A 24764-nucleotide genomic window follows, 5' to 3' on the forward strand; every position below is an offset into this window, starting at 1 on the left:
AAAAACTTACCAATTCCAAAGGCTGCAAGGAAAGTGGCAATATAAATGTTTTTCTGGGGCAACGTACTGCGGACAGAGGAAACAATATAGGACCATTTGTATTCAGGTGATGAAATAAAGCTCGTAAGTAAAAGAAGCTCCTGCCCACTGTAACAGTGGGGGGTGCCTTGCTATTCTGCAGGTGAAAGTAGTGAATGTATCAAAGGAACGATGAAATCAGGGGATTATCAAGGCACTTTAGGACGAGTTGTTGACCAGTTTAGGCTTGAGATTAAGTTTTTGAGTCTGTCAACAGGACAACCAGATCTGAGGCTCACATTTGAACTCTACAATAGCATGGCTGAATCGAAAAAGATGAACTGTTTTAAAAGACCATCTCTAAGTCCCGGCCTAAAGCCTTCACAGAGAGCTGAAATCAGCATTAAAATATAGTATAACGACTGTTATTCTTATCAAAGATTATGGAACTGAATATCAGTGAAGAGGGTTCAGGCATATTTTGTATTTGTGTCATTTTACTATTATGCATGTTTGTGTGTTGTTTTTAATCAGCATCCTGGGACATATTATCAAAATATTCATATTATCATAAATATTCATTGGCATACATTTCTGAAGAGACCACATTCCCCAAAAAGGTAACCGTAATTAGGTAACCCTAAGTAATTACATCACTTAAGAAACATTAGAGACAAACAGTGGTGTAGTGCGGGTATTCCCAGTTATTATACAGTCATCATCGGGCATACCCAATTCTAAATCCTCTCTAACATGAATCACATTGAGCTGTGTGATGAAAGGCATTTGGAAGGCAGAAACATAACCTTCACGTCTCCGTGTCTCATGGCTAGTATTAGCGTCTTTACAGGATTTTTTGGGTAAGGTTCGGCATGAGGTTTAGGGCACTAATTTTGTCCTGATATTTACTTTCTGATGCAAAGTATTAGATTCTATGTGAGATTGTGTAAATTCTACAGGTCCACTTTTGAGTCAACTAATTATAGCAGCCTTACACGCTTAACCGTACTAGAAGGTTTTACGCTATAACCTTGCAGGAACATACACGTCTCATGTCAGATTTAAGATGAACACAGCGAAACTCTGTAACCTTCAGAAGATGAATGGAAAGCAATGTCAAACATCCAAGAGAAATAATAATAGCAGAGGGGGAGAAAATCCCACAAATTCCGAACATTTTATTGAGGATAGATGTAAATGAAGTTCTCTGGCGGCAGACTCTGTTTTGACCTCTACCTGAGACCATCATTTTTTTAAGAGCCCAAAGCAAAAGCAAGGAGAAATCAATAACAACCCTCTAGGGAATCGTAAATAAACAGAGCCTGCAGATTGACGCCGTGGTAGTGAATGCACAGGAAGCAGCAGGAGGGAGAACAGCAGAGCGAGCAGCAGTAGCAGCAAAGAATGAGCGAGCGAGTTAGACAGATTATCCAAATCAGGAGAGTCGATGCAGACATTATTATGAGTTGAGTTGTCTGCTTTATTTGCAAGTAGTGGCCCTCAGAGCCCTATCACAGTGTTGAGGAGGCACTTCCAGAAAACAGCTGTTCATTTCAATGTCATATCAATAAAATAAAGATATATTGGAGGGTTTATCAACACAGAAAAGACAAATGATGCCATTGCTTCATTCACCTGCTTAATTTATTGACTGAACCATTTTTACCATCAGAGACACAGTCCCACAAGATTTAGAATGGATAAATTCATACATCTATTCTTGACATTCATTTTGGATATTGAGCATCAGTATCAGACAACTTCATAGCGCTCATTGCTTTCCATTCACAAGAAAAGTTTAGAGAGCTAACTTGTTGTATTACTGTTCTCTTCACATAATCCATAACCAATGACCGAATCTCGTCAGTGCATTGCTTTAGAAGTCTGGCTCATCAAGAGAGCAGCTACAGCTAGCAGTATGCATGTATATCTAAACTTGCTAATCACAGCACTCGCCATGAGACAAAAATACAGTCTTGTATATGATAAATGTCACATGCCAAATTGCCCATTCTTTAAAATAAAGCAACAATCTAGATGGATTAATTTTTTTGCATTTAGTGGAAATAATATTCATCACAGTATCTTATGGAGAGACCCAAGGGACCAAAAGGAAAGTTGGATGGTACGGGGTGGGTTGTATCTGATATGTCTATCTGAGCCAGTGTCTGCTGCTGGAAGCACTGCCTTGCTTAATAAGAGTTGGTTTAGGTCTTCTTGAAGATTTGCTTGGAAACAGCTCCTGCAGCTCTCAGCTCCTGCATGGGGACAAAACAAAATTTGTCATCTACAGACTGACCTGCAAAAGAGTCAGTATTAAGAGACAAACTGTATCTAATGATAATAATTTAACTGGAAGTACTTTCACTGTTAAATTGTTGTAAGCTGTAGGTTTTTTTTTGTTGTTGTTTTTTTGCTTTATTGTGAAGCAGAAAAAGAATTATCACTAATGGATGCTAATATATTCGTTAAACCTGCAATATATCTTCTGCCATCAGAGGTCACTGTTGCCCTCTAAACCCTCTTGAGCCTTTGGGAACTTCCCACTAACGCCTAATTTCATGGCTCCTGATTGAAGACATCTGCTGGCATCACTTAAACCAAATAATTTGGGAGATTATTTTTACTTAGCTTTGATAGCAGTAATCATACAGAAGAAAATCTGATATTGCTGGGATAATGTAAACGATAATATGCTCGTCATTACTTTTCAGATGCAAATTGGTTCATTATAGGCCGAGCTGAGCTACACAATGAATTTCACAGAGGATACATTAAAAAGAAGTTGTAGTATTAATTTTTTTTGCAGAAATGAGCAAAGGCAGGATAATAACATGGCTGATGTTGCGCTTGATAACTGAAAGTGTCGGTTGATGATGATCAGCAGGAGAGCCAAATAAATGAGTTGAAGAAATGCACACTTTAAGATTTAATCATGCATTTTGCTCCTGAAGGGAACAATTGAGAATCAAAACACGTATGCTTGTCCCATTTCCCATTAGAACATTAAGCGCTAGCTCCTTTTGTGCACATGCTATAATTTATTTGGTTGTAAATGAGTTACAGCTGCATACTTTCAGAAATTATTAGTCTGTGTGGACCACACGCAGACTAATGTTACAAGCTTGTGGGCTGTTTCGAACTGGAGTCACACATGAAAATATATGCACTTCACAGACAGTGCTGAGAGGCATTTTGGATCTGGATTAAAGCGTCTAAATTGCCCGGATTAATATTCATGGCAGGAGTCAATGTTTTCTCACCAGATGAAGCTCATCTCCCTCCACCCAGTGGGTCCAGCCTCTTCCTTCAATCTCCCCCTTCTGAACACACACCAGCTTGTCTCCCTCCCAGCTGATGGTGGTCTGCATGAGGTCACAGCAACAAGAAAGAGACATGAATGCCTATAATACATGCGACATCAGCCACAGGTTGATGATTAACATAAAACAAACATAACAGGCTCATATTAGAGCCTTGGTCTTCCCTGTTCCCACATACAATAATTATTCAGACACATGTGACTTTCTCTCTCAGCCACCATCCCTACTGCTTATAGCTTATCTATAATCAGCCTATCAGCACACACAAAAGGGGTTTCAAGGGGGACACAGATAATCTTTTATCCTATTTGCTATTCAGAAACACAATCTGATTAAATGAGTCTTGACTTTGACTCGGCCTCTTTCAGCCCTTTCCATGCAGTCTCTGACACCAGTCGTTATTACACCCAGCCACTGAAAATAGTGCTAAAAGTTTGAGGGAAGTTTTGTGAGTAGGAGGAAAGTGCTGTAGGAAATAACCAACTTTCACTGGACCATCTGCTCATTATACTGTAGCCTTGATGGGCTCCTCAAAAATCAGTCGGAACACCCACAGAATTTACACCCAAATGACACTGGTGACAAGCCACTCCTGAAGGAAAATAACTATAATGTCTCACAAGTCTCTTGACAGGCTTCTAGCTGGTGTTGCATTATCTGTGTGCCACATCCACATTCTCACCATGCACTTTCTGTCATCCACTCCACTCAGATCCTCCTCAAACTCTTTGCCCACATGGAAGTCCATGTTGTAGTTTTTGAAGGTACTGAGGGTCTTGATGATTATGTGGTCCCCATCGTGAACGATGTCCTTGTCAGGTTTGAGTAAGGTGGCAATTTTCCTGATGGCAACATTCACATCTATGACAGACACCGAAAGAGAAAAAGAAAGAAAGCAATAACGAATGAGAAAACGAGTGAACCAGTGAATTTGCGCGCAGTTATAGGCGGATAAACACACACACACAAAAAAACGATCAACACGAAATTAAAAAAAAAAAAAAAAAAAAAAAAAAAAATGGAGGTTAAGGTAATTGAAATTAAACTATAGTTTTGAAACAAAAATCTAGCAAAATATTAAATGTATGTTAATTACATTGGACATAGATGTTTTGCTAGACTACCTGGCAGTATCAACAGCTTTAAACTTGTCACCTAAACGGTATGACGCCTGTCCGCTGACCCGCCGTGAACTCACCCAGAGCCTTCAGGTACTCCTCGAAGTTTTCATTGGAGCTCATTTTCCAGTATCCGGTCAGGTTAACTGGCATGTTGGCTGTTTTTTCTGCAGTTTTCCTTACTTCCAGTGAATGAGGGGGTCTGCTGTGAGTGGTTGCTCGTGAGGGAGTGCAGACAATGCTGTCAAAAACCCCCAATATGAACCAAACTCTCTTTAATCCGATTACCTGCCGGTTCTCATGCTTAATTGTCGCGTGCACCTCCCACATCCATTCCGCTGCCAACAATCTACGTAATCTCACAATCCCTCTGCGATCATGTTGCATGATGGGAACATGAAGGATGCCGATATATGGGGAACTCACTTGTGTGCTTTATGCTGATGAATGCTTACTTGCTTAGGTGGGATTAGGATGAATACACATCCTTTATTATTGGACACTGGCCCGTTTATATGCAACTCCACGTGTGGTAGATTTGGCCTGCAAGCTGATTCTGCTGCATTAGATGGGGGCCTGTTTCCAAGATGTTTAGGCTAAAACAGGCTTATAAAACAAACTGCAGTGCCATCAAAAACTGGAGTAAAAATCATCCAAAGATCTGTAACAAATGGCTGGGAGGAGCATATCGTGAGGGGAATGTTCATATTGTGACAGCCAAATCACCTGAGCTGAAAACCCATCCAAATGGAACAATTACAAGTCCACAATGGGTCTGTCACATCTTTTGTCTTGCCTAAATAACTAAATTAATTTGATAATCTCTCTTTTGAGCCATCTGCAGCCATCCTGCTGTCTGAATCCTTTACTGACACACACACACACATGCACACACCATCATCTTTGGGAGGATGCCATTCAGTATCAGTGGCACAGCAGCGCTTTCAGCCATTGGACTCTGTGAGAAAACACCTCCTGTAGCTGAGCAACTGTCAGGATTACTTTAAATCCTTCAGTGAGAATAATAGAGGCCTCACAGACAGTGTGTGGACAATAATGGGGAGACTGAATAGATCCACAATGAATTGCTGTTTGGAGGGAGCTGCAGAGAGCAGGCACCCATGGCGATATCCATAAGAAGAAGAAAAGGGGAAAAGACACAGATTATAGTCTAAACTACAATCTTGGGTGCTTAGTGGTTGAGATGTACACAAATAACAAGATAGCTGTTGGTTGGCATTTCAGAAACAACTTTCAGACCCAGGTTAAAAACTGATATAATTTATTGACTGTTCTTAAAGATATTGTTCAGCTTGACCTCTCTTTAACTGCATTTGTATCGATGTTCCTTGTTGGTATGATTACATTTTCTAGTGTTGTTGCACTTATTTTCAGTTTTATTTGAATGTTCAATCCATTGAATGCCATGTGAGTTTTGATCAAGATTGATGGCCTGTGTTAACACTGGACATAAAGATGGATGGAAGAGTTTTTTTGTGCCAGTCCTAACAGAATCAATAAAGTTTTAAAAGCAGTGTATCTGAATGCTGATAATGAGCCAAACCTTAGTGGGGCGGAGAACACCCTTTACAAACCCTCACGGTGTCTCTGTCAGTGGGATTTGATGTTGACAACTGCAAAGAAAAACCAGTAACAGGGCAAAAACATTTAAAATATATGGGAATTTTATTCCATTTGATATTACTGCAATGATGTGCAATATGCAAAAACTGCAAAACCTTTGAGGAACAAATGTGAATGACCCTGTATCATGAAGGTGAGGCTCGGTATTTGCGACACCTCGTGAGTATTTGTAAAAAAAAAAAAAAAGACACCACAGCGCAGAGAGGATGCTTCCTACTGAAAAGAAGTGATGTCTGGAGAAGTGAGTTAGGACAAACATGTTTGTCTGACATTTACATGTTGTGCAAACCTCTTCCACAATGCAGTCCAGTGGAAGTAAACAGAGTTCCCAATGCCTGAAGAAAGGCATTGATTGGCTAGTCTTCAGCCCAGTCCATTAGTCGTCAAGACTCTTTGCCGGCTGTTGCGCTTGTTTGATGAGCGGTCTCAGCACTGTGCCCTCATTTCTCTTCTCGCTGTGCACAGTGTAGAGATTATGCTGATTAATATATTCGATCACAGAGTCTGGGACCAAGTATTTGACGCTAAGACTTCGTCTCAGCGCACGCCGGACCTCTGTGGCACTCGTGTCATTCCTCACCCATTCCCTCACCAGGAAAATATTTTCTCTGTGGCGTGACAATGTGTCCGAGTCGTGTACGGCCCGCTCAGGCTGCAGACTCCCTCGGGAGACACAGACGAGGCCAAAATGTCTGACCAACTCTTCCACGTGATCGTCCAGCCACAAGTCCGGGATCTTGAAGGTGTCCAAGAAGTCAGCGCCACACAGAAGCTTCAGCTGGGGAGATGGACCTGAGAGAGGTGGCAGAGTAAGGAAGTGAGGAGGACGATCAGTTACTTCTTTGCTATCTATGCTCTCTGAGTATTTACTGTAAATATGTAAAAGGTATCGTGGCTTCACAGTTATGACATAAATACGAAACAGACTTTGGTGTTGGACATTTTCAAGTCTTCTAAAGTTGAGGGAAGATTTGCTACTGCAAAACCTGATTAATTTCAGGTATAAAGTGAATTGCATTAATAATGCATTATCAATAATTCTACTTTCGGGTAATCTGATAACGTCAAAGCACCTCATAAAATAAAAAATAACCTCATCTCAGACCCCTCAAGTCCCTGCTTTTATCTTTTCTTATTAACTCATCGATCACCTGTAACAGCTTAGTTACACTTTCCTTGCAGCAGTTGTTTTCTTCAGATGAATTTACTCCAAACATATTTTCTATGATATTTCAGTCCAACTTCCGTGTCTTTTTCTTTAACTATGATGGCAAAGTGCAACATAATCCTCAAGTGGAACTGGTTTTGAATATGCAGAAGTATTCCAAGGGTGCTTGCCAGCTGGCTGCCTTATGATCAACCTAAAAAAATTGCAGCCTAATGATGTATGATTGAGTGCTCATACTAGCAAGGAGCAAAAATCCCAGCGCTGCAAGCAGTAGTGTCGACAATATTGAATAAAAAGAAAGAAAATATCCTGATAAGATCGGCAAATGAAACTAACTTGACCCAACTTCTGAGCCTCATGGTCCACTATTCAATTTGCATGGAAATCTCTGTGCAGTGCAGTGAACAGACAGAAGCTATTCGTCACTAAAAGACAATGGCAACCTGCTGGAAGTTTGCCAAAAAGCAAATGAATGACTTTGAGATCAAGAGAGGCAAAAATGATCTCAAGACACGAAACAGAGACTAAACTCTCTGGCTGGAAAGTGTGAGTGGGAAGAAACTGGACACTGAGTACCACCTCGTTCTTACAGTCACACACGTTGAAACAGCATCATTCTGAGGACAGGTGTTCCTACCACATGGAGCTGGGAGAACAGCCACGATTAAGTTACAGAGCAACCCTGTCAGAAAACCTTTTTCATAGCATACCAACAAGAAAGAACAGGAAAATTCAGTGACACACCCTGGAGGGACCCAGTCAGAGTCTGAACCAGAAAAACTCGCAAAGGAAAGTTGCACCAGGCTTGCAGAAGCACTCTCAAAAAGACATGAGGTGCTTTTACAGTCAAAGGTGCAATATTAAAGCAGAGCCTGAAAACATGTGCAAACTATTTCCGGTATTTTAAATTTAGTAAGTGACAACTGCAACTGCCTGCTTTTGCCTTGTCATCAAGGAGTAACACAAAAATAATTGATGGAATATTTTGAAGGTTTTCCATGCATGCTGTAAAAATTTAAAAAGGATTAATTCTGATTCGTGCTGTAGCTATTGATTCATTTATTTTTTCCGTCCTTTGCACAATTATCCCTTTACATACAAAAGCATTAAGACTATTCATAATACGTCTATTCAGCTCTTTGTGTGGGATCCTTCCGCTATTATAGGGTTTGCTAAAAATGTAATATCATGCAAATATCCAAAGGACGTTGACATGACCTCAATGCAATGTCTATCATGTGTTAAGCACGTCTAATCCTCACCACATTGGCCGTCTAAGTTAGGGCGCCAATTAGCGCTAAACACAAAGACCAGCTGAAGCAGAGGGGAATAGCATTAGTGTAGAAGGTATTTGATCGTAAACCACAGTGGTCTACACTGTCACACTGTGACTTGCTGTTTGAGTTGGAGGAAAGGTCAGTGGACTGCTAAAGGCACAAAAATTCTTCCTCTGGGTCTGACAAATGTCAGTGCAAAATATCACGCCAGTTCATCAAATAGTTGCTAAGATTTTTCACGTTGGACTGACATCTATTGCCTCCCAAAGTGTGAAGAACTTACAGCCAAAGCCAAGTTGTAATGTCAATCAGCAGTCATTGGTCACAGGATTCCTGAACTGTTCTCATTTTGCCAAGAACAGGAGATTCTTACTTGAGAGTGGAGTGGTGTTTCCACTGGAGCCTCTGTGTGTTCCAACGCTCTGCGCATGTTTCAGAATTCGCCCATAATGATACCTGTCCCCAAAAAAAAAAAGCAAAAGGAAAATAAAAACCCTGAGACTTCATTCATTTATACAGCAATAAACCAAATTTCCCGTCTCTTGAGTTGTTTTCAGTACCTACGCTGTGTCATTCCCACACAGTTATAAACACTGTTTTGTGCAACATTCACGATTGATTGGACTCACTCCGCTCATGCGTGTGCTCTGGCGATGCGTCTTTTACCACGTCTACATAACGGCAAGAAAGATTTCTCAAACTGAACTGAATTAGAGGAAGAGAAATACCAAGGACTGGCAGAGGAACTTGTCAAAAAGATGAATGAAAAACTTTACTGTTTTCAAGTAAAGCTTCTTAAATCTGTGGCAGTGAAGTGTGACGTGGCCTGCTCACAGCCTCGGGACAACAGTCCACTTCATGCTGTGATCAGCACTCATGTTGCGCAAGCACAGCTTACAGGCAACCAGCTGGAGGTGGAATGGGGGGTCCACTCATGAGGGGATTTTTGAGCAGTGGGGAGCATGGGACAAGGAAGAGGACACAAAAAGCCAGAAGAAGAATGATTCACATAATGCAGATCAGACATTCTAAACCAGTTGAGATATGTACATGTGACACAATATCACGCTTACATATAATGTGAGCAATCATTTTTTAATAGATGCTTTTCTTGGGTTCAGCATGTCTCTGCTCAGTATAACTCTAATATAGAGTTGCCCCCTCTTTAATGTCTTCTTGCTCAGAACACAGCACTTCTATTTGCCTCCAGAGAGCCTCTTGCTACTGCATCATTCCCCCTTGGCCAATAAATTTAACAGCTTGTGCGCTTATTTTCACCCCATGAAAAACCAACATCTAATATAGATCCAGTCTAATTCGGTGGCCCACCAGAGACTGAAATCTGTAATTTAGGAACAGGAAACCTGGTAACACTTGGTTACATAAACAGTTGAAACTGGTATAATGAGAGGCTGGCAGAGGGGCACTCCTGTGAACTGCAGTAAAACTACAAGCTGGTTCGCTGGATGAAATGTCAACAAGAATGTGTTGCTGGCACCAAAATGAGGACTCATTTCCCCCCAAAAATAACAAAAAAGACTGCATGGATTGATTTGAATTAAAAATGTTACTTTTTCTAAAAAGTGCTGCAACATGATGCAGAAAGAGCAAATGTAAACACAGGGTAACAGATGGTGGTGCTTTGACCAGAGGTGAGAAAATGTGGAGAACACACTTAAAATCCTTTCTGCTTTATAACCTGAGAAGCTTTCATTTCAAACATTTTAAACTTTGCAGTAAACATGTTTTATACCTCATAGTGACCACCGTCTCCGTCCAGTCTGGCTGCTGGCTCTCCCATTCATCAACTGTGACCCAGTTGGAGCTCTGAAGTGCCAGTTTTGCCATGGCAATACGATGCTTCGCCTGAACCAGGCCTTGCTTTCCATATCCGTCACTCACTGGAGACACGATGCCACCCACCACCTGGTACTGCCCTGAAGGGAGAGGGGATTAATGCAGTTTTTCTGGGTCATGGCAGCTGATAAAGAAATGGAATATTATTCAGTGGATGAAGTATCCTATCAGAGATACTGATGTAAATGCCATTAATGCTCCCTTAGATCCCACATTTAAAGATAAATTCTAAAATTAATTATTTCATGACTGGTTGATGTGGGTTCTTGATCAAGTCAGGGTTTAACAAATTTCAGAATTACTTATAGCTTATAGTGTGTAATCAAGTTTAAAGGTTTAGAAAGCGCTTTGAACAGTGAGTTTGTGACCAAACGTCCCATTTATTTATTACATCTTTGCAACTGTGGCACAAAAACCAGCAAAACAACATAACAACAGCTCATGTGTCCTGCTTACATTAATTTCTGATAGTTAGTTATAGGCAAGTCAGCTGATGTCTTATACATTACAGGTCAAAGGGAAAGCTGTAAGAGCATTAAGGTTTCTGCAAAGTGTAATGCTGCTGTGCATACATTCACAAAGCATCTTAGAATGAGAGAGCTGACTCTGTTGGATCAGTATAATTCTTATGGTATAATGATGCTGTTCAAGCCATGTGAGAAAGCAAGTGGGCCTATTCAAGGCAGTCTTAAGATGTAAATATTTCCAGAGTTTATACAAGAAGACAGTCTCTCCTGACACGATACGTCAGAACGTTTTCTATTTCTATTTCCAGAGTGTAAACAGCAGCATTAAAAATATATGCATAGGTTAACATTGTATGTCTGTACCACTAACCCCCCTTTTTTTTAAACCATCAATGAGCTAAATTAAAAACTCCTCTCACAACAAGTCTTCTTGCTGACAACAGTTCAGGACATACACGACAATGCAGATTGTTTAAAGCACTATCCCCATAATATTCTGGCCACTAGGGGGCAGAAAAACTCCCAAACAAGTTGGATACAATTATCAATATTATGTCTTATAACTTTGTGGAAATTTCAGAAAAAAACTACTTTCACAACAACAAATGCACAACATTCGCTTTTTTTTGAGCTGCCAGGCTAGTAATTGGATAGTAATACACCCAGCCCGTGAGGTAAACATAGTCTAGTCTAGTCATGCCTATAAGTGTGACTTGGGACTTGGGTCCATCCTAAAATCTAAGCTGACAAAAGTGGTGAGACTGAATAGAGCAGCAGGTCTCAAGTAGTATAGTTTATAGTATAGTATTGGGGCTGAATTGGATGGGAACGGTTTGTGTTGAGAACAACGACGTGCGAGTACTCTGCAGATGCAACATCCACCATCTCCCCCCTTTTCCCTGTTCTCTGTCTACTTGAGCCTTAACGGCATAAAAATAAACTAAATCAAGTAGCTCTCTTTTTTTTTGTTGGTTAGAAGTAGCCATTGTGTACGGTTACTGCTGTGGACGGGAAATTACCTGCTGTACTGTTCTTTGTTGCAGTGGAACTGAAGAAGACTCTGACACACTCTGTTGTTTCATCATGGTATTGTGTAGATACAACACCTACACTATACTACGTCACTTGTACAGCAGGGGCTTTTACTTGTTTTCTCATTGCTCATTTGACAGGGGATGAGGGACCAAGATGCAATGCTGAGTTTGTACACAATAATTGAAACATGTGGCTTAGAACACCTTTGAGAAACAGGAAGATAGTTTTAAACACGTGTCAGAGCTCCCAATAGTGTATGTGCACAAAGTGATTTGATTGTTCCTCTAAAAGCTAAAATTCAGATGGATTGAAAAAGAAACTCAGACAAGAGAGCAGTCTAAACAGTCAAACAAACACACGAAAGATCAGAAGACACAGAGTTTGTGTTATCTGGGACTGACCTGTGCTGTGCATGTGGTCTCTGGCCAACTCAAACAGCCTCATGTGCTGATTGGTAATTGGATTAAAAGAGCCACAGGCTAACAAATATAATGGTACTCGACGGGTGGCCATGATGATCTGCCCTCTCCCACTGTAGTCTAAGCACCTTAGAGAAAGTAAAAAGAAGTCTTAATTAAACACTGTGATTGAGATTATGTCACGAAGAGAATCCTCAAGAACATTCTTCATGTTATATGCTGAGGAATTTAGACATCATCTATCTTAAAGCTACCCATTTATCAACAGAACGCCAAATATACTTAAATCTGAGGACCATTTCAGAATCACACATGCCACAACGCAGCTGAGCTCCCTGAATATCATGTTATCACATGACCCAAACCTGGCCACAGACAGAGTATTCATAATTGCCCGTGTGGTATTCACTGCAAAAACAAACTAACTAATAACATGAAGACATTACAAGCTCTGCTATTGCATATGGGATCCTGAAGGAGGGGACCAGCTGCAGCAGTATTTTCTTTTAGTGTCCACATTTGTGAATGTGAGGAGCCTAAAGGGAAATTAACATCAGCCCCTCCTTAGCCAAGCTGTGGTCAGCATTCAAAAAAGAATCCCACGGGCATCTGAACTTGTCGCACACCACAGCAGAGCAGTGCTCACAGTGCTGCACACAAAGCCACTGTCATATGCGAGTGAAATGAATCCCACTAATATATATTGGACAAGACGTTACATGAACACATGCCGTAAGAGAGTAGCAGAACACAAGATCCATCCAAACAAGCGCTTTTACTTCAGTTACTCACGATGGTGAAGATGCGGATGGATGTGGATACTTTCCCTCTGCATAATATTACCATTTAATTTTGTCATAGCTTAAGATCTCGTCCCCTGTTACTGAAAATACTGTTCTACAGGCATATTCACACTGTTCTGCTTTATACAGAATGTTATACAAATATAAGTACACAGTCCGTCCACTGTACATCTTACACAGCTCTACCACACCTGTACTGTAGTTTTACATAACGCTGCGATCGATGTCGAAACAGATGGTGCAAACTATGTGCATTTGTGTGGGTCTTTTTTCTCACAATAATTAGTTCCGCAAGAATAGTGAATGCACCCGGCAAAGAAATCGGGATTTTGACATCTGTTCAAATGTGACTGAAGTCAAAAACACAACTTCGCTCTGAGATCTGAGTCGGGCTTGACATTGAACTGACAGCTAACATTAGCTTAGCTGACTGAACTCGGTGACTCGCGACAGTCGGATAATTCAATTAATTTGTGAGTAAAACAGAGAAGCTGAACCAGAAAATCGTCTTACTCCCCCCCCCATGACGCGTTTGACCAAACAAGTGTCAAGCCATTTGTTTACCTTCCTTTCACATTTGGTCAGTGTGTCACACTTGTTTCACTCCCCCCGCTTTGCACAATGGTTGCATGATGGTTCCGCGGTGAAAACACGACTAAAGAGTGACCCCCGGTGGACGAAGACTAAAAAAAAAAAAAAAATGTAGGAAGAGGAGCTGTCCATAGTACTGAAGAACGTTTTGAAGCCGCTGGAGAGATTGTTTCGTAAGTTATGTTTTCAACGACTCTTATTAGAAAAGTATTAAACTACTGTATTGAGTTTTAAATCTATTACACTATCGTCACTCAGTGGGCATCGACGGCACTCCCCTTCCCTCTCCAGTAACCCACTATCGTACGCACACTGCATAACATTGACCTTTGCAGCAATGCAGCATCTATGTACATCCTGGTAATCTTTAATTCCATTGTTGTAAAATGCTTATCAGATAAAAAAGGAGGCTTTGTAGAGCACTAATTAACTGTCTGTAGAGCAGCCTGCAAGCAAAAAATGGCTGAAGAGCAAATAGCTTTCCCAATAACTCAGCTTTGTTCCAGAGGGAATAAGAAACACTTTAAAAGATTGTAAATCAAATTAAATCATGTGTGTGCAATGGCTTTTCACAAATCCCTGGTTCAGAAGAAAAGAAACACTCTCAAACCCAGGGATTGCACATGCTTGTAAAATGGATGCACAAACAAAATGCACCTTTTTATCTACAAAGGTTAAGGATGCGTTTTCAGTCAATGGCGGTCTGTAATCCCAACAGAAGGGAGTCTCAATGGGCTGGAGTCATCATGGATCGCAGAAATAACAACAGCAAGGATCCATTTCTCCGGTGATTAAAATGAAATGAAATGTGACTTGTTCATAAAATAACAAGGGATTCTTCAGTGAAGCCACAGTAGAAAGATAAATCTCCTGTTCCTTAACATGAATAATTGCTGACTTGGTGGCTTGAATCCAGTTAGAAGGACAGTCTGCACATAACTCTGCATCTTTCCCCCTGTCACTGCTCTGTTGTAACTTAGCTGCCGTTGGCCTTGGAAACAGCCAACTGGGAGTATGTGTGTGCACGCTATTGCATATAAATGTTGTCCTCTGCTACGGTGTTTGTGTGCTTGTGTGCTGTACCTTTGGTATCCTCTTAACTCACATGAGGTCTTTCCTTCCCTCTAATCCCCAGAACACACACCCACACTCAAAAGAAGAAGAAGCACGGGCTAATTACTGGAGAACATGTGGCCATTTGAGAAAACCAGTGATTCTGCCACGGGGTGAAAACTGGAAGACTTGGTTCTGTGAGGGGGAGTATAGCTGTGTGTTCAGAGGCTTCTGTTCAGAAGATCCAGCAAGAAAAATATCGCCCTGTGGCAGCATCTTAAACCAGTCACAAAAGCGTGGCTCTTAGAAATGCAAAAAGCAAGAACTCAAAGTTCGGATTACTGCTAAATTAAAGTGACAAAAACCAGCTCTGCTCTTGTCATTTGATGGCATCTAAGTTGGGTTAGGGCTCTAACTTGGCCAATTGATAACATGAATTTTCAGTGTGTGGCACGTCAATGTCCAATTAGTCTGTAATCAAATATAGTCTTGCATGTTCTATTCCCGTTTTCAGCAGCCTGCTCATCATCAGCCCTGTCTTTTATCAGTGCCAAACTAACACATTCAAACAGATGTTCTCATCCCCCCCTTTTCTTCCACAAACAGCCAGATCAAGTTTGCCAAATAAATGTAGTTTGTCACAAATTGGAACCCTTTAGTTCTTCTAAATAAAACGGTTTGATTTGTCCAGTTTTAGATCAAATCTGTTTTGAAGCCCACACTGTCCACATGATGTCGTTTAGATTTGTTTCATTTCCACCCTATATGCATGAAGCCTTCTGGTGGTGTCTTTATTTCCTATAAGGCGACTCTAGCGTGTTATTGTATTTTATTTTGAAACGAGTTTATCCGGAAACGTTATTTTGTTGACGATGTTTGCTGTCAGCCTCTCTGTCTCTCTCTCCTTGCTTACTGTACTAGTGACAGACTCTCGACCTGGAGACATTCCCTCTCGCGACCGTCCAGCTGAGAACACCCTCGCGCTCGAGAGCTGAACCAGTGTTTGAGAAGAGGAGAGAACGGGAAGGCATCACAAACACGTCTCGATAAACATGCAGAGACTCGGGGTCCCGGCTTTACTGTTTTGGCTTCTTTGGGGCCACTCCTGCGCCCTCGGCGGAAAAGGTAAGAACACGAGGAAGAAATTAAGGAAAACAAAAACATTTCTCTTTTTTTCGAAATGTTTCTCGTCTTTTTTTTTTGAGCTTGTGTGGTACAAGTTGGCAAGGATGAGCGCAACAACTTTGAAGCTATTTCGATATCTTTCGCTGACTCTTAAGTTCCGCTAAATATCCCGTGTAAGGAAACACTGAATGATAAAGTGAGAGAAGCATCTGTCTAATGACTTGCAATGAACGGACCAGCTGTTCAGCTTATTACACTGTAGTTTTGAAACGCGGTGCTACTGTTGTAGATATTGTGGCAAATATTGGTGCAATGAATATAAAGCCAGAGATGGAGTTAAAAGTGCGTTTTCCGTTAGTATGTTAGGGTAATGGTTTCCTCTATGTTAGAGGTTTTCAGAGGAAGAGGTGGATCTCTCCATGTGGGCTCCAAACTGTTTTAGGGAAGGTTCAGTGACTGGAATGAAGAAATATTACATAAATTGACTACTGAGTTGTCAAATGTATAATATAAGTGTTTGTGATACATTTGTTTTGGGCAATTTTTTATGGTTTTTCTGCCTTATGACAGAAGTATTTCAGGTATTTAGTCTGATGTGAATTTGTAAATGTTGAACAGTGAAATGTGACTACCTTGGCACATTGCGTCTAATATTTCGGATAGTCATGATCCCATTGTCATCCAGGCAGTCTGGGAATGACCAATGTAGCGGCGCTCTTTCCTCACAGTACTCCACTTTACCGCTACTGTTAAGCAGTCTTCTTGGCAATAAGCTTGACATTAAAATGATCTTCCAAGGCAGTAACTTCGTTCAAAAAAGGAACTTTAATTGAAAAAGCAAAAAAAACAAAGTTACAAGATTCACTAATATTTACTTTTACTTGTCAAAAAACTGTCTTGCTCCTTAGGCTGCTTAACCTGGTCTGATCTAAAATGGCTGTGATGTCATCAGCAGCGTAATTAAAAGAGCAATGCAACATTTTTAAAGGGAAACTACTAATCATTAGCCAATGTTAATATGGCTCTTACATTTCCAGCCCCTAATTGCTTATGCTAAATGCAGAACAATTACCAAACATTATTAAACATGAGAGCTATGCAACATTCAACATAATATCCAAGATACTCTTACATGTACATCATAATACACAAAAAATGAACAACTTTATTCAAATTGCATGTTTCAGCAGACACAGTTTGGTTATAGGTCTGTCCAGTACGTTAGTCTTAGTCTGCACGCTGACTCGCCTCACTGTACCTCTGGAGTCTGGTAATGTCTTTATTACCCTGCCCATATTCCAGGAGTTGCGAGGGGCAGATTCATCTATTATCAGTACAATGTCTCCTGGCGAGAAGTTCCTCTGTGGTGTGAGCCACTTTTGTCTCTCTTGAAGGAGCGGCAAGTACTCTCTTGTCCATCTAGTCCAAAACAGATTAGCTATGTACTGTATCTGTTTCCATCGCCGTCTCGCGTACTGATCATCTTGGTCAAAGACTCCTGGTGGAATGTTGGGTTGCGTTTTCATAAGCAACAAGTGATTAGGGGTCAAAGCTTCAACATCACCAGGGTCATCTGATGAGGATGTTATTGGTCTGTTATTGATGATGTCCTCAACTTCACACATGATGGTTTGGAGTCCTTCATCATCTAGTGACTGTTGCCGTAGCACAGAATTCAAGACTTTTCTTACAGTACGGATTTGTCTTTCCCATACGCCGCCTTGGTGGGAGGCTGCTGGGGTGTTGAAAATCCACTTGATGCCTTTTTCTGCCATAGTGTTCTGTACTTTGGTCTGATTCAGGTTTTCCAATGCTTTGCGCAGCTCTTTTTCTGCGGCAACAAAATTTGTTCCATTGTCAGAGCGTAAAATTTTTACTTGTCCTCTTCTACACATAAACCGACGTATGGCGTTAATGCAGGAATCTGTATCCAGGCTGTGAGCTATTTCAATGTGAACAGCCCTCACAGTTAGGCAAGTGAAAATCACGCCATACCGTTTAACAAGGCTCCTTCCACGTTTGACCTCAAATGGTCCGAAGAAGTCAACTCCCACGTTAGTAAAGGGTGGCTGATCCGGCAGTAGCCTGTCTTCAGGCAGGTCTGCCATTCTTTGCTTTCCAGCTTTAGCAGTAAGTCTTCTGCACACAATGCACTTTGAGATAATCCTCCTTACAGCTGAGTTAGCTTGAGGGATCCAGTACTTTTGTCGCAGCGTTGCCAGCATGTAGTTGCGACCACAATGTCCAACTGCTTGGTGAATGTGTTGCAGTATGAGGTTGGCTATTGGTGAACTTTTAGAGAGGATGGCTGGGTGTTTAGCCTCTTGTGGCATCGCAGCTTTATGAAGCCGGCCTCCAACTCTCAGTATCCCATTCTGCAATATGGGGTCAAGTTTGTAGATCTGGCTTTTTTTCTTGATTGGAGCATTTTCTTTCAGAGCACAGATTTCTTCGGTGTAGTCCTGTGACTGACTCATCTGTATGAGCTCCATTTCGGCCTCAACCAGCTCCTCCAGTGACAACGGATGTTGTTGAATTGTTGATTTGAATTTCTTCATGTGCTGTGCAATGAGCTTGTTCTGTTTTTCAGGGTTGTTCTCAGATTGTCTGATTGTAGTTTTGAGCTCCTTTCTCTTGTCCTTCAGTAGTTTTAGTATCTCCTTTAGTCTGAGAAACCATCCGACTGCCTTCTTTAGTCGTTGCCATGTCGAGTAGTAAGCGATAAGCTTGTTGACAGCATCATAACTTTGTGTGCTGGTCATGGTTACTCTAGCACATGTTTTGATTTCTGGATCTTCTTCTGTGGTCTCTTTTTCATCCAACTGTTTTGGCCATTCACTTTCGGGCTTCAGCAAGAAATCTGGACCCTGTATCCAGACTTTTCTCTGCATGAACTTCTTCACTTTGACTCCTCGAGAGCCCTGATCCGCTGGATTTAGAGCCGAGTTGACATAATGCCACTGTGCAGGATGAGAATGATCCCTTATTGTCGTCACTCTGTTCGCTACAAAGGTCTTGAAGCGAGCACTTTCATTCGTCAGATATCTGAGCACTGTAGTGCTATCAGTCCAGAAGACGGATTCCTCTAATGGGACCTTAAGTTCCTGTTTGAGCATTCTGTCCATTTTTACAGCTATGACTGCTGCTGTCAGTTCCAGTCTTGGTATCGTGACATGTTTCAAAGGTGTTACTCTTGATTTTCCTATTAGGAGGGAACAGTGTTTTTTGTTTTCATGGCTGGTAAGCAATAGGTATGAAGCAGTAGCATATCCATCCTCACTAGCATCAGCAAAATGATGCAGCTGTGCTGACTGTGTGGATCCAAACTCTTTTGCTTTGATGCATCTGGGTATGCTGAATTCTGTCAAACTCTCCAAGTCTGCCAACCATTCATGCCATTTTTTTGCCTGTACACTTTCAATCTCTTCATCCCAACCATGTTTATTCTTACACAGGTCACGCAAGATGAGTTTTGCCGGTAATATGATCGGTGCCAAAAGACCAAGGGGATCGAAGACAGAACTTACTGTGGACAAGATGCCACGTCTTGTGACAGGCTTGTTTTTCATGTTTATCAGGAATCTGAACCTGTCAGTCTCTGTGCACCATTGCACACCAAGTGCTCGTTCCATTGGAAGTGTGCTGTGGCTCAAGTCCAGATCTTTAACTTCAGGTGCTTTTTCATTGTCTGGAATAGACAATAAGACTGTCTTGCTGTTACTCACCCACTTAGTAAGATGGAAACCTCCTCTGGCACATAAGGCTGTGAGTTCTTGTACAAGACTGACTGCTTGATCACTTGTTTCCACTGCTTTTAAGCAATCGTCCACATAAAAATGTCTTAGCACAGTGTCAACTGCCTCTACGCTCATCATTTCTCTTGCATCTTCCGCAGTTCTTCTCAGAGCGTAGGAGGCACAACTGGGTGAAGATGTAGCACCAAAAAGGTGTACCTTCATTCTGAACTCTTCAACGTCGCTGTTCAGATCACCCTCTGGCCACCACAGGAACCGTAGCAGATCTGTGTCTTCCTCTGGGACCCTCACTTGATAAAACATAGACTCCACATCTGCCATCAGCGCCACTGGATGCTCTCGAAATCTTAATAGGACACCTATGAGGTTGTTAGTGAGGTCTGGTCCTTGGAGCAATTGCTCATTTAGTGAGACACCTTGATATGTGGCTGTGCAATCAAAGACAACTCTTATTTTCTTTTTCTGAGGATGATAGACCCCTTGATGGGGGATGTACCACACACGTCCATCACTGCGACTGAGCTGCTCATCTGGTATCTTCTCAGCGTAGCCTTTTTCTATGATACTTTTCATGAACAATATGTAATCTTCATGGAAGTCTGGGTTTTTCTTTAACTTCCTCTTGAGATTGTCAACCCGCTGCTGTGCCATGTGGCGGTTATTTGGCATCTTGATCTTTTCATCTCTCAGGGGCAATCTCAGGCTATAATGTCCATCAACTATCTTTGCTGAACTTGTAGCCAGGTGCATAAACTTGCGATCTTCTTGAGACATTTCTTCCTTTTCTTCACAGCTCCGTTCTGGGAAATCTGTGTTGTACTGTTTCACTAACAGTTCTTCTATTTCCCTCACTTGAATGCGATTAGCTGTGTAGCTCTGCAGTTTACCATTGTCCATTTTTTGTCCGTCGTCTTTTTTAAGAGGTCCATTGATCACCCATCCCAGGGCGGTCTTAACTGCATATGGCCCTTTTCCTTCACTATTTATGACTTGCCATGGCTCTATGGCTTTTGGGACGTTGGCACCAATAAGCATTCCCACTTCCGCTGTAATACGTGGCAGACGTACGTCTTTCAAATACTGCCATTGTGCAATGTCTTCCTGCCGTGGTATGTTTTCCTTCTTCACTGGGATGTGACTGTGTGTAAACACCTTTGGAAGTTCAATATATGTTTCTTCTTCAAGACCACACACCTCAAGATCTGAAAGAACAACACTCTTCATTAGCTTGTGGCTATCAGAGTTGTCTTGAGCCATTGTGTCGAGAAGAAACTGGGTGCTCTTCCCTTTGAGGTTTAGTTTCCTCTGAATGTCTTCCGTGCAAAATGTTGCTGTGCTGCCAGGATCTATAAAGGCATATGTTTCTACGTATCTTTCACTCTTCCTGGACTTGAGTTTAACTGGTACAACAGCAAGCACACATTCTTCCTCTCCAGCCCCAGTGTTTCCACATGACTCTTGACCCAGCGACACATAGGCACTAGAAACTATGTCGTTCTCAGTATTGTTTTCGTCCACCTTTTCCGAAGCACTATCATCCTCCGTCTTGACATGGAGTATGTCTGGATGCATTCGAGAACAAATCTGACACTTGAGTCGTTTCTTGCAATTCTTACTAAGGTGCCCAAAAGTAAGACATCCAAAACAAAGGCCCTTAGATTTCAGGAAGTCTATCCGTTCTGTGTTTGTCAGCTCTTTAATTTTATTGCAGACAGAAAGTACATGATTCTTCTGGCAGAATAGACAAGGTTTGTGAAAGGCTGTTACGACAGCTTTTGCAGGGCTGCTTTTCTTTGCAGTTGCATCCATGGTTGTGTTCTGTACACCTGTGGCAAACATGCTCTCTCTTTGTCCAGTTTTCCTGATGTTTCTCTCTTTTGTAGCCTTTTCTTTTCCTTTGGAGGTTTGTGGACTTTCTATAACATCTCCAAAGAGAGGATCCAGAGCTACTTTTGCTTGTCTGTCAATGAAGTTGACTAGGTGAGAGAACCTTGCTCGTCCTCTTCCTGCTTCATGGATCTCAAATGCCGTGTTTCTCCACTTCTCTCTCATTTTGTAAGGAAGCTTTGAAATAACAACTCGCATGTTCGTGGGATTATCCATTTCTTCCATAAATTCAATGTCATCCATCGTGTTCCTACATCCAATTAGGAAAAGAGCATAAGCATTCAATGCCTTCCCATCCTCTGGTTTAATCTGAGGCCATCTCAAAGCTTTATCCATGTAGGCATTTGCGATCTTCAACTCGTCACCATATTGTCTCTGGAGCAACTTTCTGGCCTCATGGTAGCCTCTGTCAGAAGACATATGCTCACAGCTACGAACAAGTTCATGCGGCTCCCCGCTGGTATACTGTTGCAAATAGTAAAGCTTGTCTTGACAACTGTCAGTTCTGCTATCCACAGCGTGCTCAAAAGCTCTGACGAAAGATTTGTAAGTAAGAGGGTCACCTTCAAACACTGGAAGGTCTTTAGAAGGGAGATAAGATCTTGTTTGTTGTTTTACAAGCATCTCAGTAATTGCATTTTGCTTCTGCATAACCTCATACAGTCCTCTTTCACTGTTTGCCACCTGTGGGTTGCTCTTGCCATGAGGTTTGCTCTGTTGTGTGTCTGGTGAAGACTGTGCCAACACACTAGGAACATACGCCGCTTGTCCTCCTGCAGCAACATTTGAGGTTAGCAAAGCACCATCACTCTCTTCTTTAAGTTTACTTCGTGAATGCTTTTGTGATGCATTACTGTAAATACTTCCTTTCTCACTTGCATATTCTTCAAACACCTTGCGCTTTGCATCACACTCTGCAATAGCTGTGTCCATCGCAAGCCGTTCCATTTTAGCTTTCAGCTGTAGCTCTTCCTGCTCCAGCAATTGCTTCCTTTGCAAGGCTGCTGCACGTGCCATCAATGCTGCATGCTCTGCGGCTGCCTTTAGGACTACTGAAGACCCAGAACCTGTTGATGAAGTAACTGAGGACTTATTTTTACTACGACAACTTATTCCAGCTTGTGATACGCTGTCCTCTGCTTTGACGTCATCCTGATCAAGCTTGCTTCCTGGATTCTCATTTGCACCATTTTTATCTTCTAATTTCTTCTTCATTGCAGTACACCAGTTTAGAGTGTTCACACAAAAACCTCTCAAAGGTACAGCCTTTGGTTCATACCAGTTATGCTGGTCTATTTGTCCATCATCTTCACCCAGTAAAGCAACAACTGCAGTATTTATATCCTCAAACTCAGTTAATGCTTTGTGAAAATGATCATGAAGCAACTCTTCCACTTCATCCACATTCGAACCATCAAGCTTCAAGTTTTCAATATTTTTCATCATGCCTGTAAGCTGGGATAGTTTACCTCTTCTTGATCCAATAAGCCTGCTGATTTTATCATCCATTGCCTTTTCTGTGGGCTTTGGCGCCCTCTTTTGGTCAGATTCTTCCATGGCAACAGCACAAAACACTTGACTTATAATTCAGCTTAAAACAGTTCGTTTTCCAAGGAAAAACTAATGTCCAGTAGTATCTTCATAAACACATCAGTTTCCAACAAACAGCTGATATCCAAATCCACTTCAATGAAATGTATTCACAATGTATGCGCTGCGCAGCTCCGACAGGCTCCAATAAGCTCCGAACAAGCAGACACGAGGTAATTAACGTCAATAGCTGACTCCAGCACGTTAGCCTTCCATGTGGCTTGTTTTAGCAGTTGAAATCTTGATGCAAAGCATCCACGGACTTACTTTATTCCAGTATGAGGACTTGGTTTGTCTCCTTGTCCATGTAGTAACGGCTTTATTCCAACTTAGTCCGTTCTTCTTTCCACTGAGAGCGGAGTTTTTTGACTCAAATGTAGCGGCGCTCTTTCCTCACAGTACTCCACTTTACCGCTACTGTTAAGCAGTCTTCTTGGCAATAAGCTTGACATTAAAATGATCTTCCAAGGCAGTAACTTCGTTCAAAAAAGGAACTTTAATTGAAAAAGCAAAAAAAACAAAGTTACAAGATTCACTAATATTTACTTTTACTTGTCAAAAAACTGTCTTGCTCCTTAGGCTGCTTAACCTGGTCTGATCTAAAATGGCTGTGATGTCATCAGCAGCGTAATTAAAAGAGCAATGCAACATTTTTAAAGGGAAACTACTAATCATTAGCCAATGTTAATATGGCTCTTACAACCAAGCTCAGACTTGGAAAACAAACAACAAAAAACAAACAAACAAACAAACAAACAAACAGAAAAGGGGTTTAACACAGAAACTATTTGAAAACCTTTTAAAAAAGTCTTCATTTAACATCACAAAAGACCATTTGAAATGTCAAATCCTGTCAAATAATAAAAAACAAAAACTTCAACCGGAAGACATTTTGAAAATTTAGACTACAAGAGATTTATCGATTTGATCTATTAACTACTTGATGGATCCACTAATTGCTTTGCTCTAATGATAGATATTACTCACTCAATTCCAATTACTAAGCAAACTCTCTGAACATTTTTTATCTTGGAGGACAACCATGTACGGCCGGGTTGTCTTTTAAAATATCAACATGATAAGCTTAACGTTGTAGTAGTCTTGCTGTCAGTCGTGATTGGTTGGTTGGGCAGTGATCTGAAGATGATCTCTGAGTGCGATAATCGATTAGTGCTCATGGAAGGCAGCAATGGTCAGAGTGCTGCATTCAATCATCTCAGACATCTTCCTCTGTCTCTCTCACTCACACACACACACACACACACACACACACACACACAGCGGTGACTGTTGTTGCCAATGAAGGGCAGTGGCGGTTTACAGCGGTATTAATTGGGTCTCTGGAGTGAGAGCGCCGGGCTGGCTGGCTGTCTGCACTCAAGCAAACATTATCATTATACTTGCTGTTTATAAAGTCCATGTGGCCAAGAACCAGAGGGAAGGCTAACTTGGTTTAGATTAAGGTTAGAGGGGCTGGTTTTCTTTGGAGACTTGAGTCTCTCATTTCATTTTCAAAGACTCTGATAGACACAGCTCCGTTTGTGACACATACACTGTACATCCATATTTGACAGTATGCAATAGGGATGAGGGCTGACTTCTCAAATGGCCATTGAACTATCAAAACAATAAGG

At 41.4% G+C, this 24764-nt stretch overlaps 3 protein-coding genes across 5 annotated transcripts in view; 1 reads left to right on the forward strand and 2 right to left on the reverse strand.

The window, feature by feature from the left end:
* Positions 1-1660: 1660 nt before the first annotated feature.
* Positions 1661-4675, reverse strand: rbp1.1 (retinol binding protein 1, cellular, tandem duplicate 1). Its single transcript, XM_075483681.1, has 4 exons — positions 4540-4675; positions 4024-4202; positions 3282-3383; positions 1661-2276 (listed from the first exon to the last, which is right to left on the reverse strand). The coding sequence occupies exons 1-4, from the start codon at positions 4610-4612 to the stop codon at positions 2226-2228; spliced, it is 405 nt and encodes a 134-aa protein (XP_075339796.1). The 5' UTR covers positions 4613-4675; the 3' UTR covers positions 1661-2225.
* A 1128-nt stretch (positions 4676-5803) lies between these two features.
* nmnat3 (nicotinamide nucleotide adenylyltransferase 3) lies at positions 5804-13773 on the reverse strand. Of its 3 annotated transcripts, none has more exons than XM_075483679.1 (5): positions 13694-13773; positions 12309-12454; positions 10302-10485; positions 8922-9004; positions 5804-6895 (listed from the first exon to the last, which is right to left on the reverse strand). In XM_075483679.1, the coding sequence occupies exons 2-5, from the start codon at positions 12418-12420 to the stop codon at positions 6480-6482; spliced, it is 795 nt and encodes a 264-aa protein (XP_075339794.1). In that variant the 5' UTR covers positions 12421-12454; positions 13694-13773; the 3' UTR covers positions 5804-6479. The 3 variants fall into 3 exon arrangements, with proteins under 3 accessions (XP_075339794.1, XP_075339795.1, XP_075339793.1); XM_075483680.1 differs by lacking the exon at positions 13694-13773 and adding an exon at positions 13321-13673; XM_075483678.1 differs by lacking the exon at positions 13694-13773 and adding an exon at positions 13119-13673.
* A 1827-nt stretch (positions 13774-15600) lies between these two features.
* The window catches only part of clstn2a (calsyntenin 2a), a 159872-nt gene continuing 150708 nt past the window's right edge, over positions 15601-24764 (forward strand). The window contains exon 1 of the mRNA XM_075483684.1: positions 15601-15898. Coding sequence (XP_075339799.1) covers positions 15826-15898 — 73 coding nt within the window. The 5' untranslated portion in view covers positions 15601-15825. The remainder of the gene's footprint in view (positions 15899-24764) is intronic.

This window comes from Odontesthes bonariensis, chromosome 14 (assembly GCF_027942865.1).
Source record: "Odontesthes bonariensis isolate fOdoBon6 chromosome 14, fOdoBon6.hap1, whole genome shotgun sequence".
Classification (NCBI taxonomy): Eukaryota; Metazoa; Chordata; class Actinopteri; order Atheriniformes; family Atherinopsidae; genus Odontesthes; species Odontesthes bonariensis.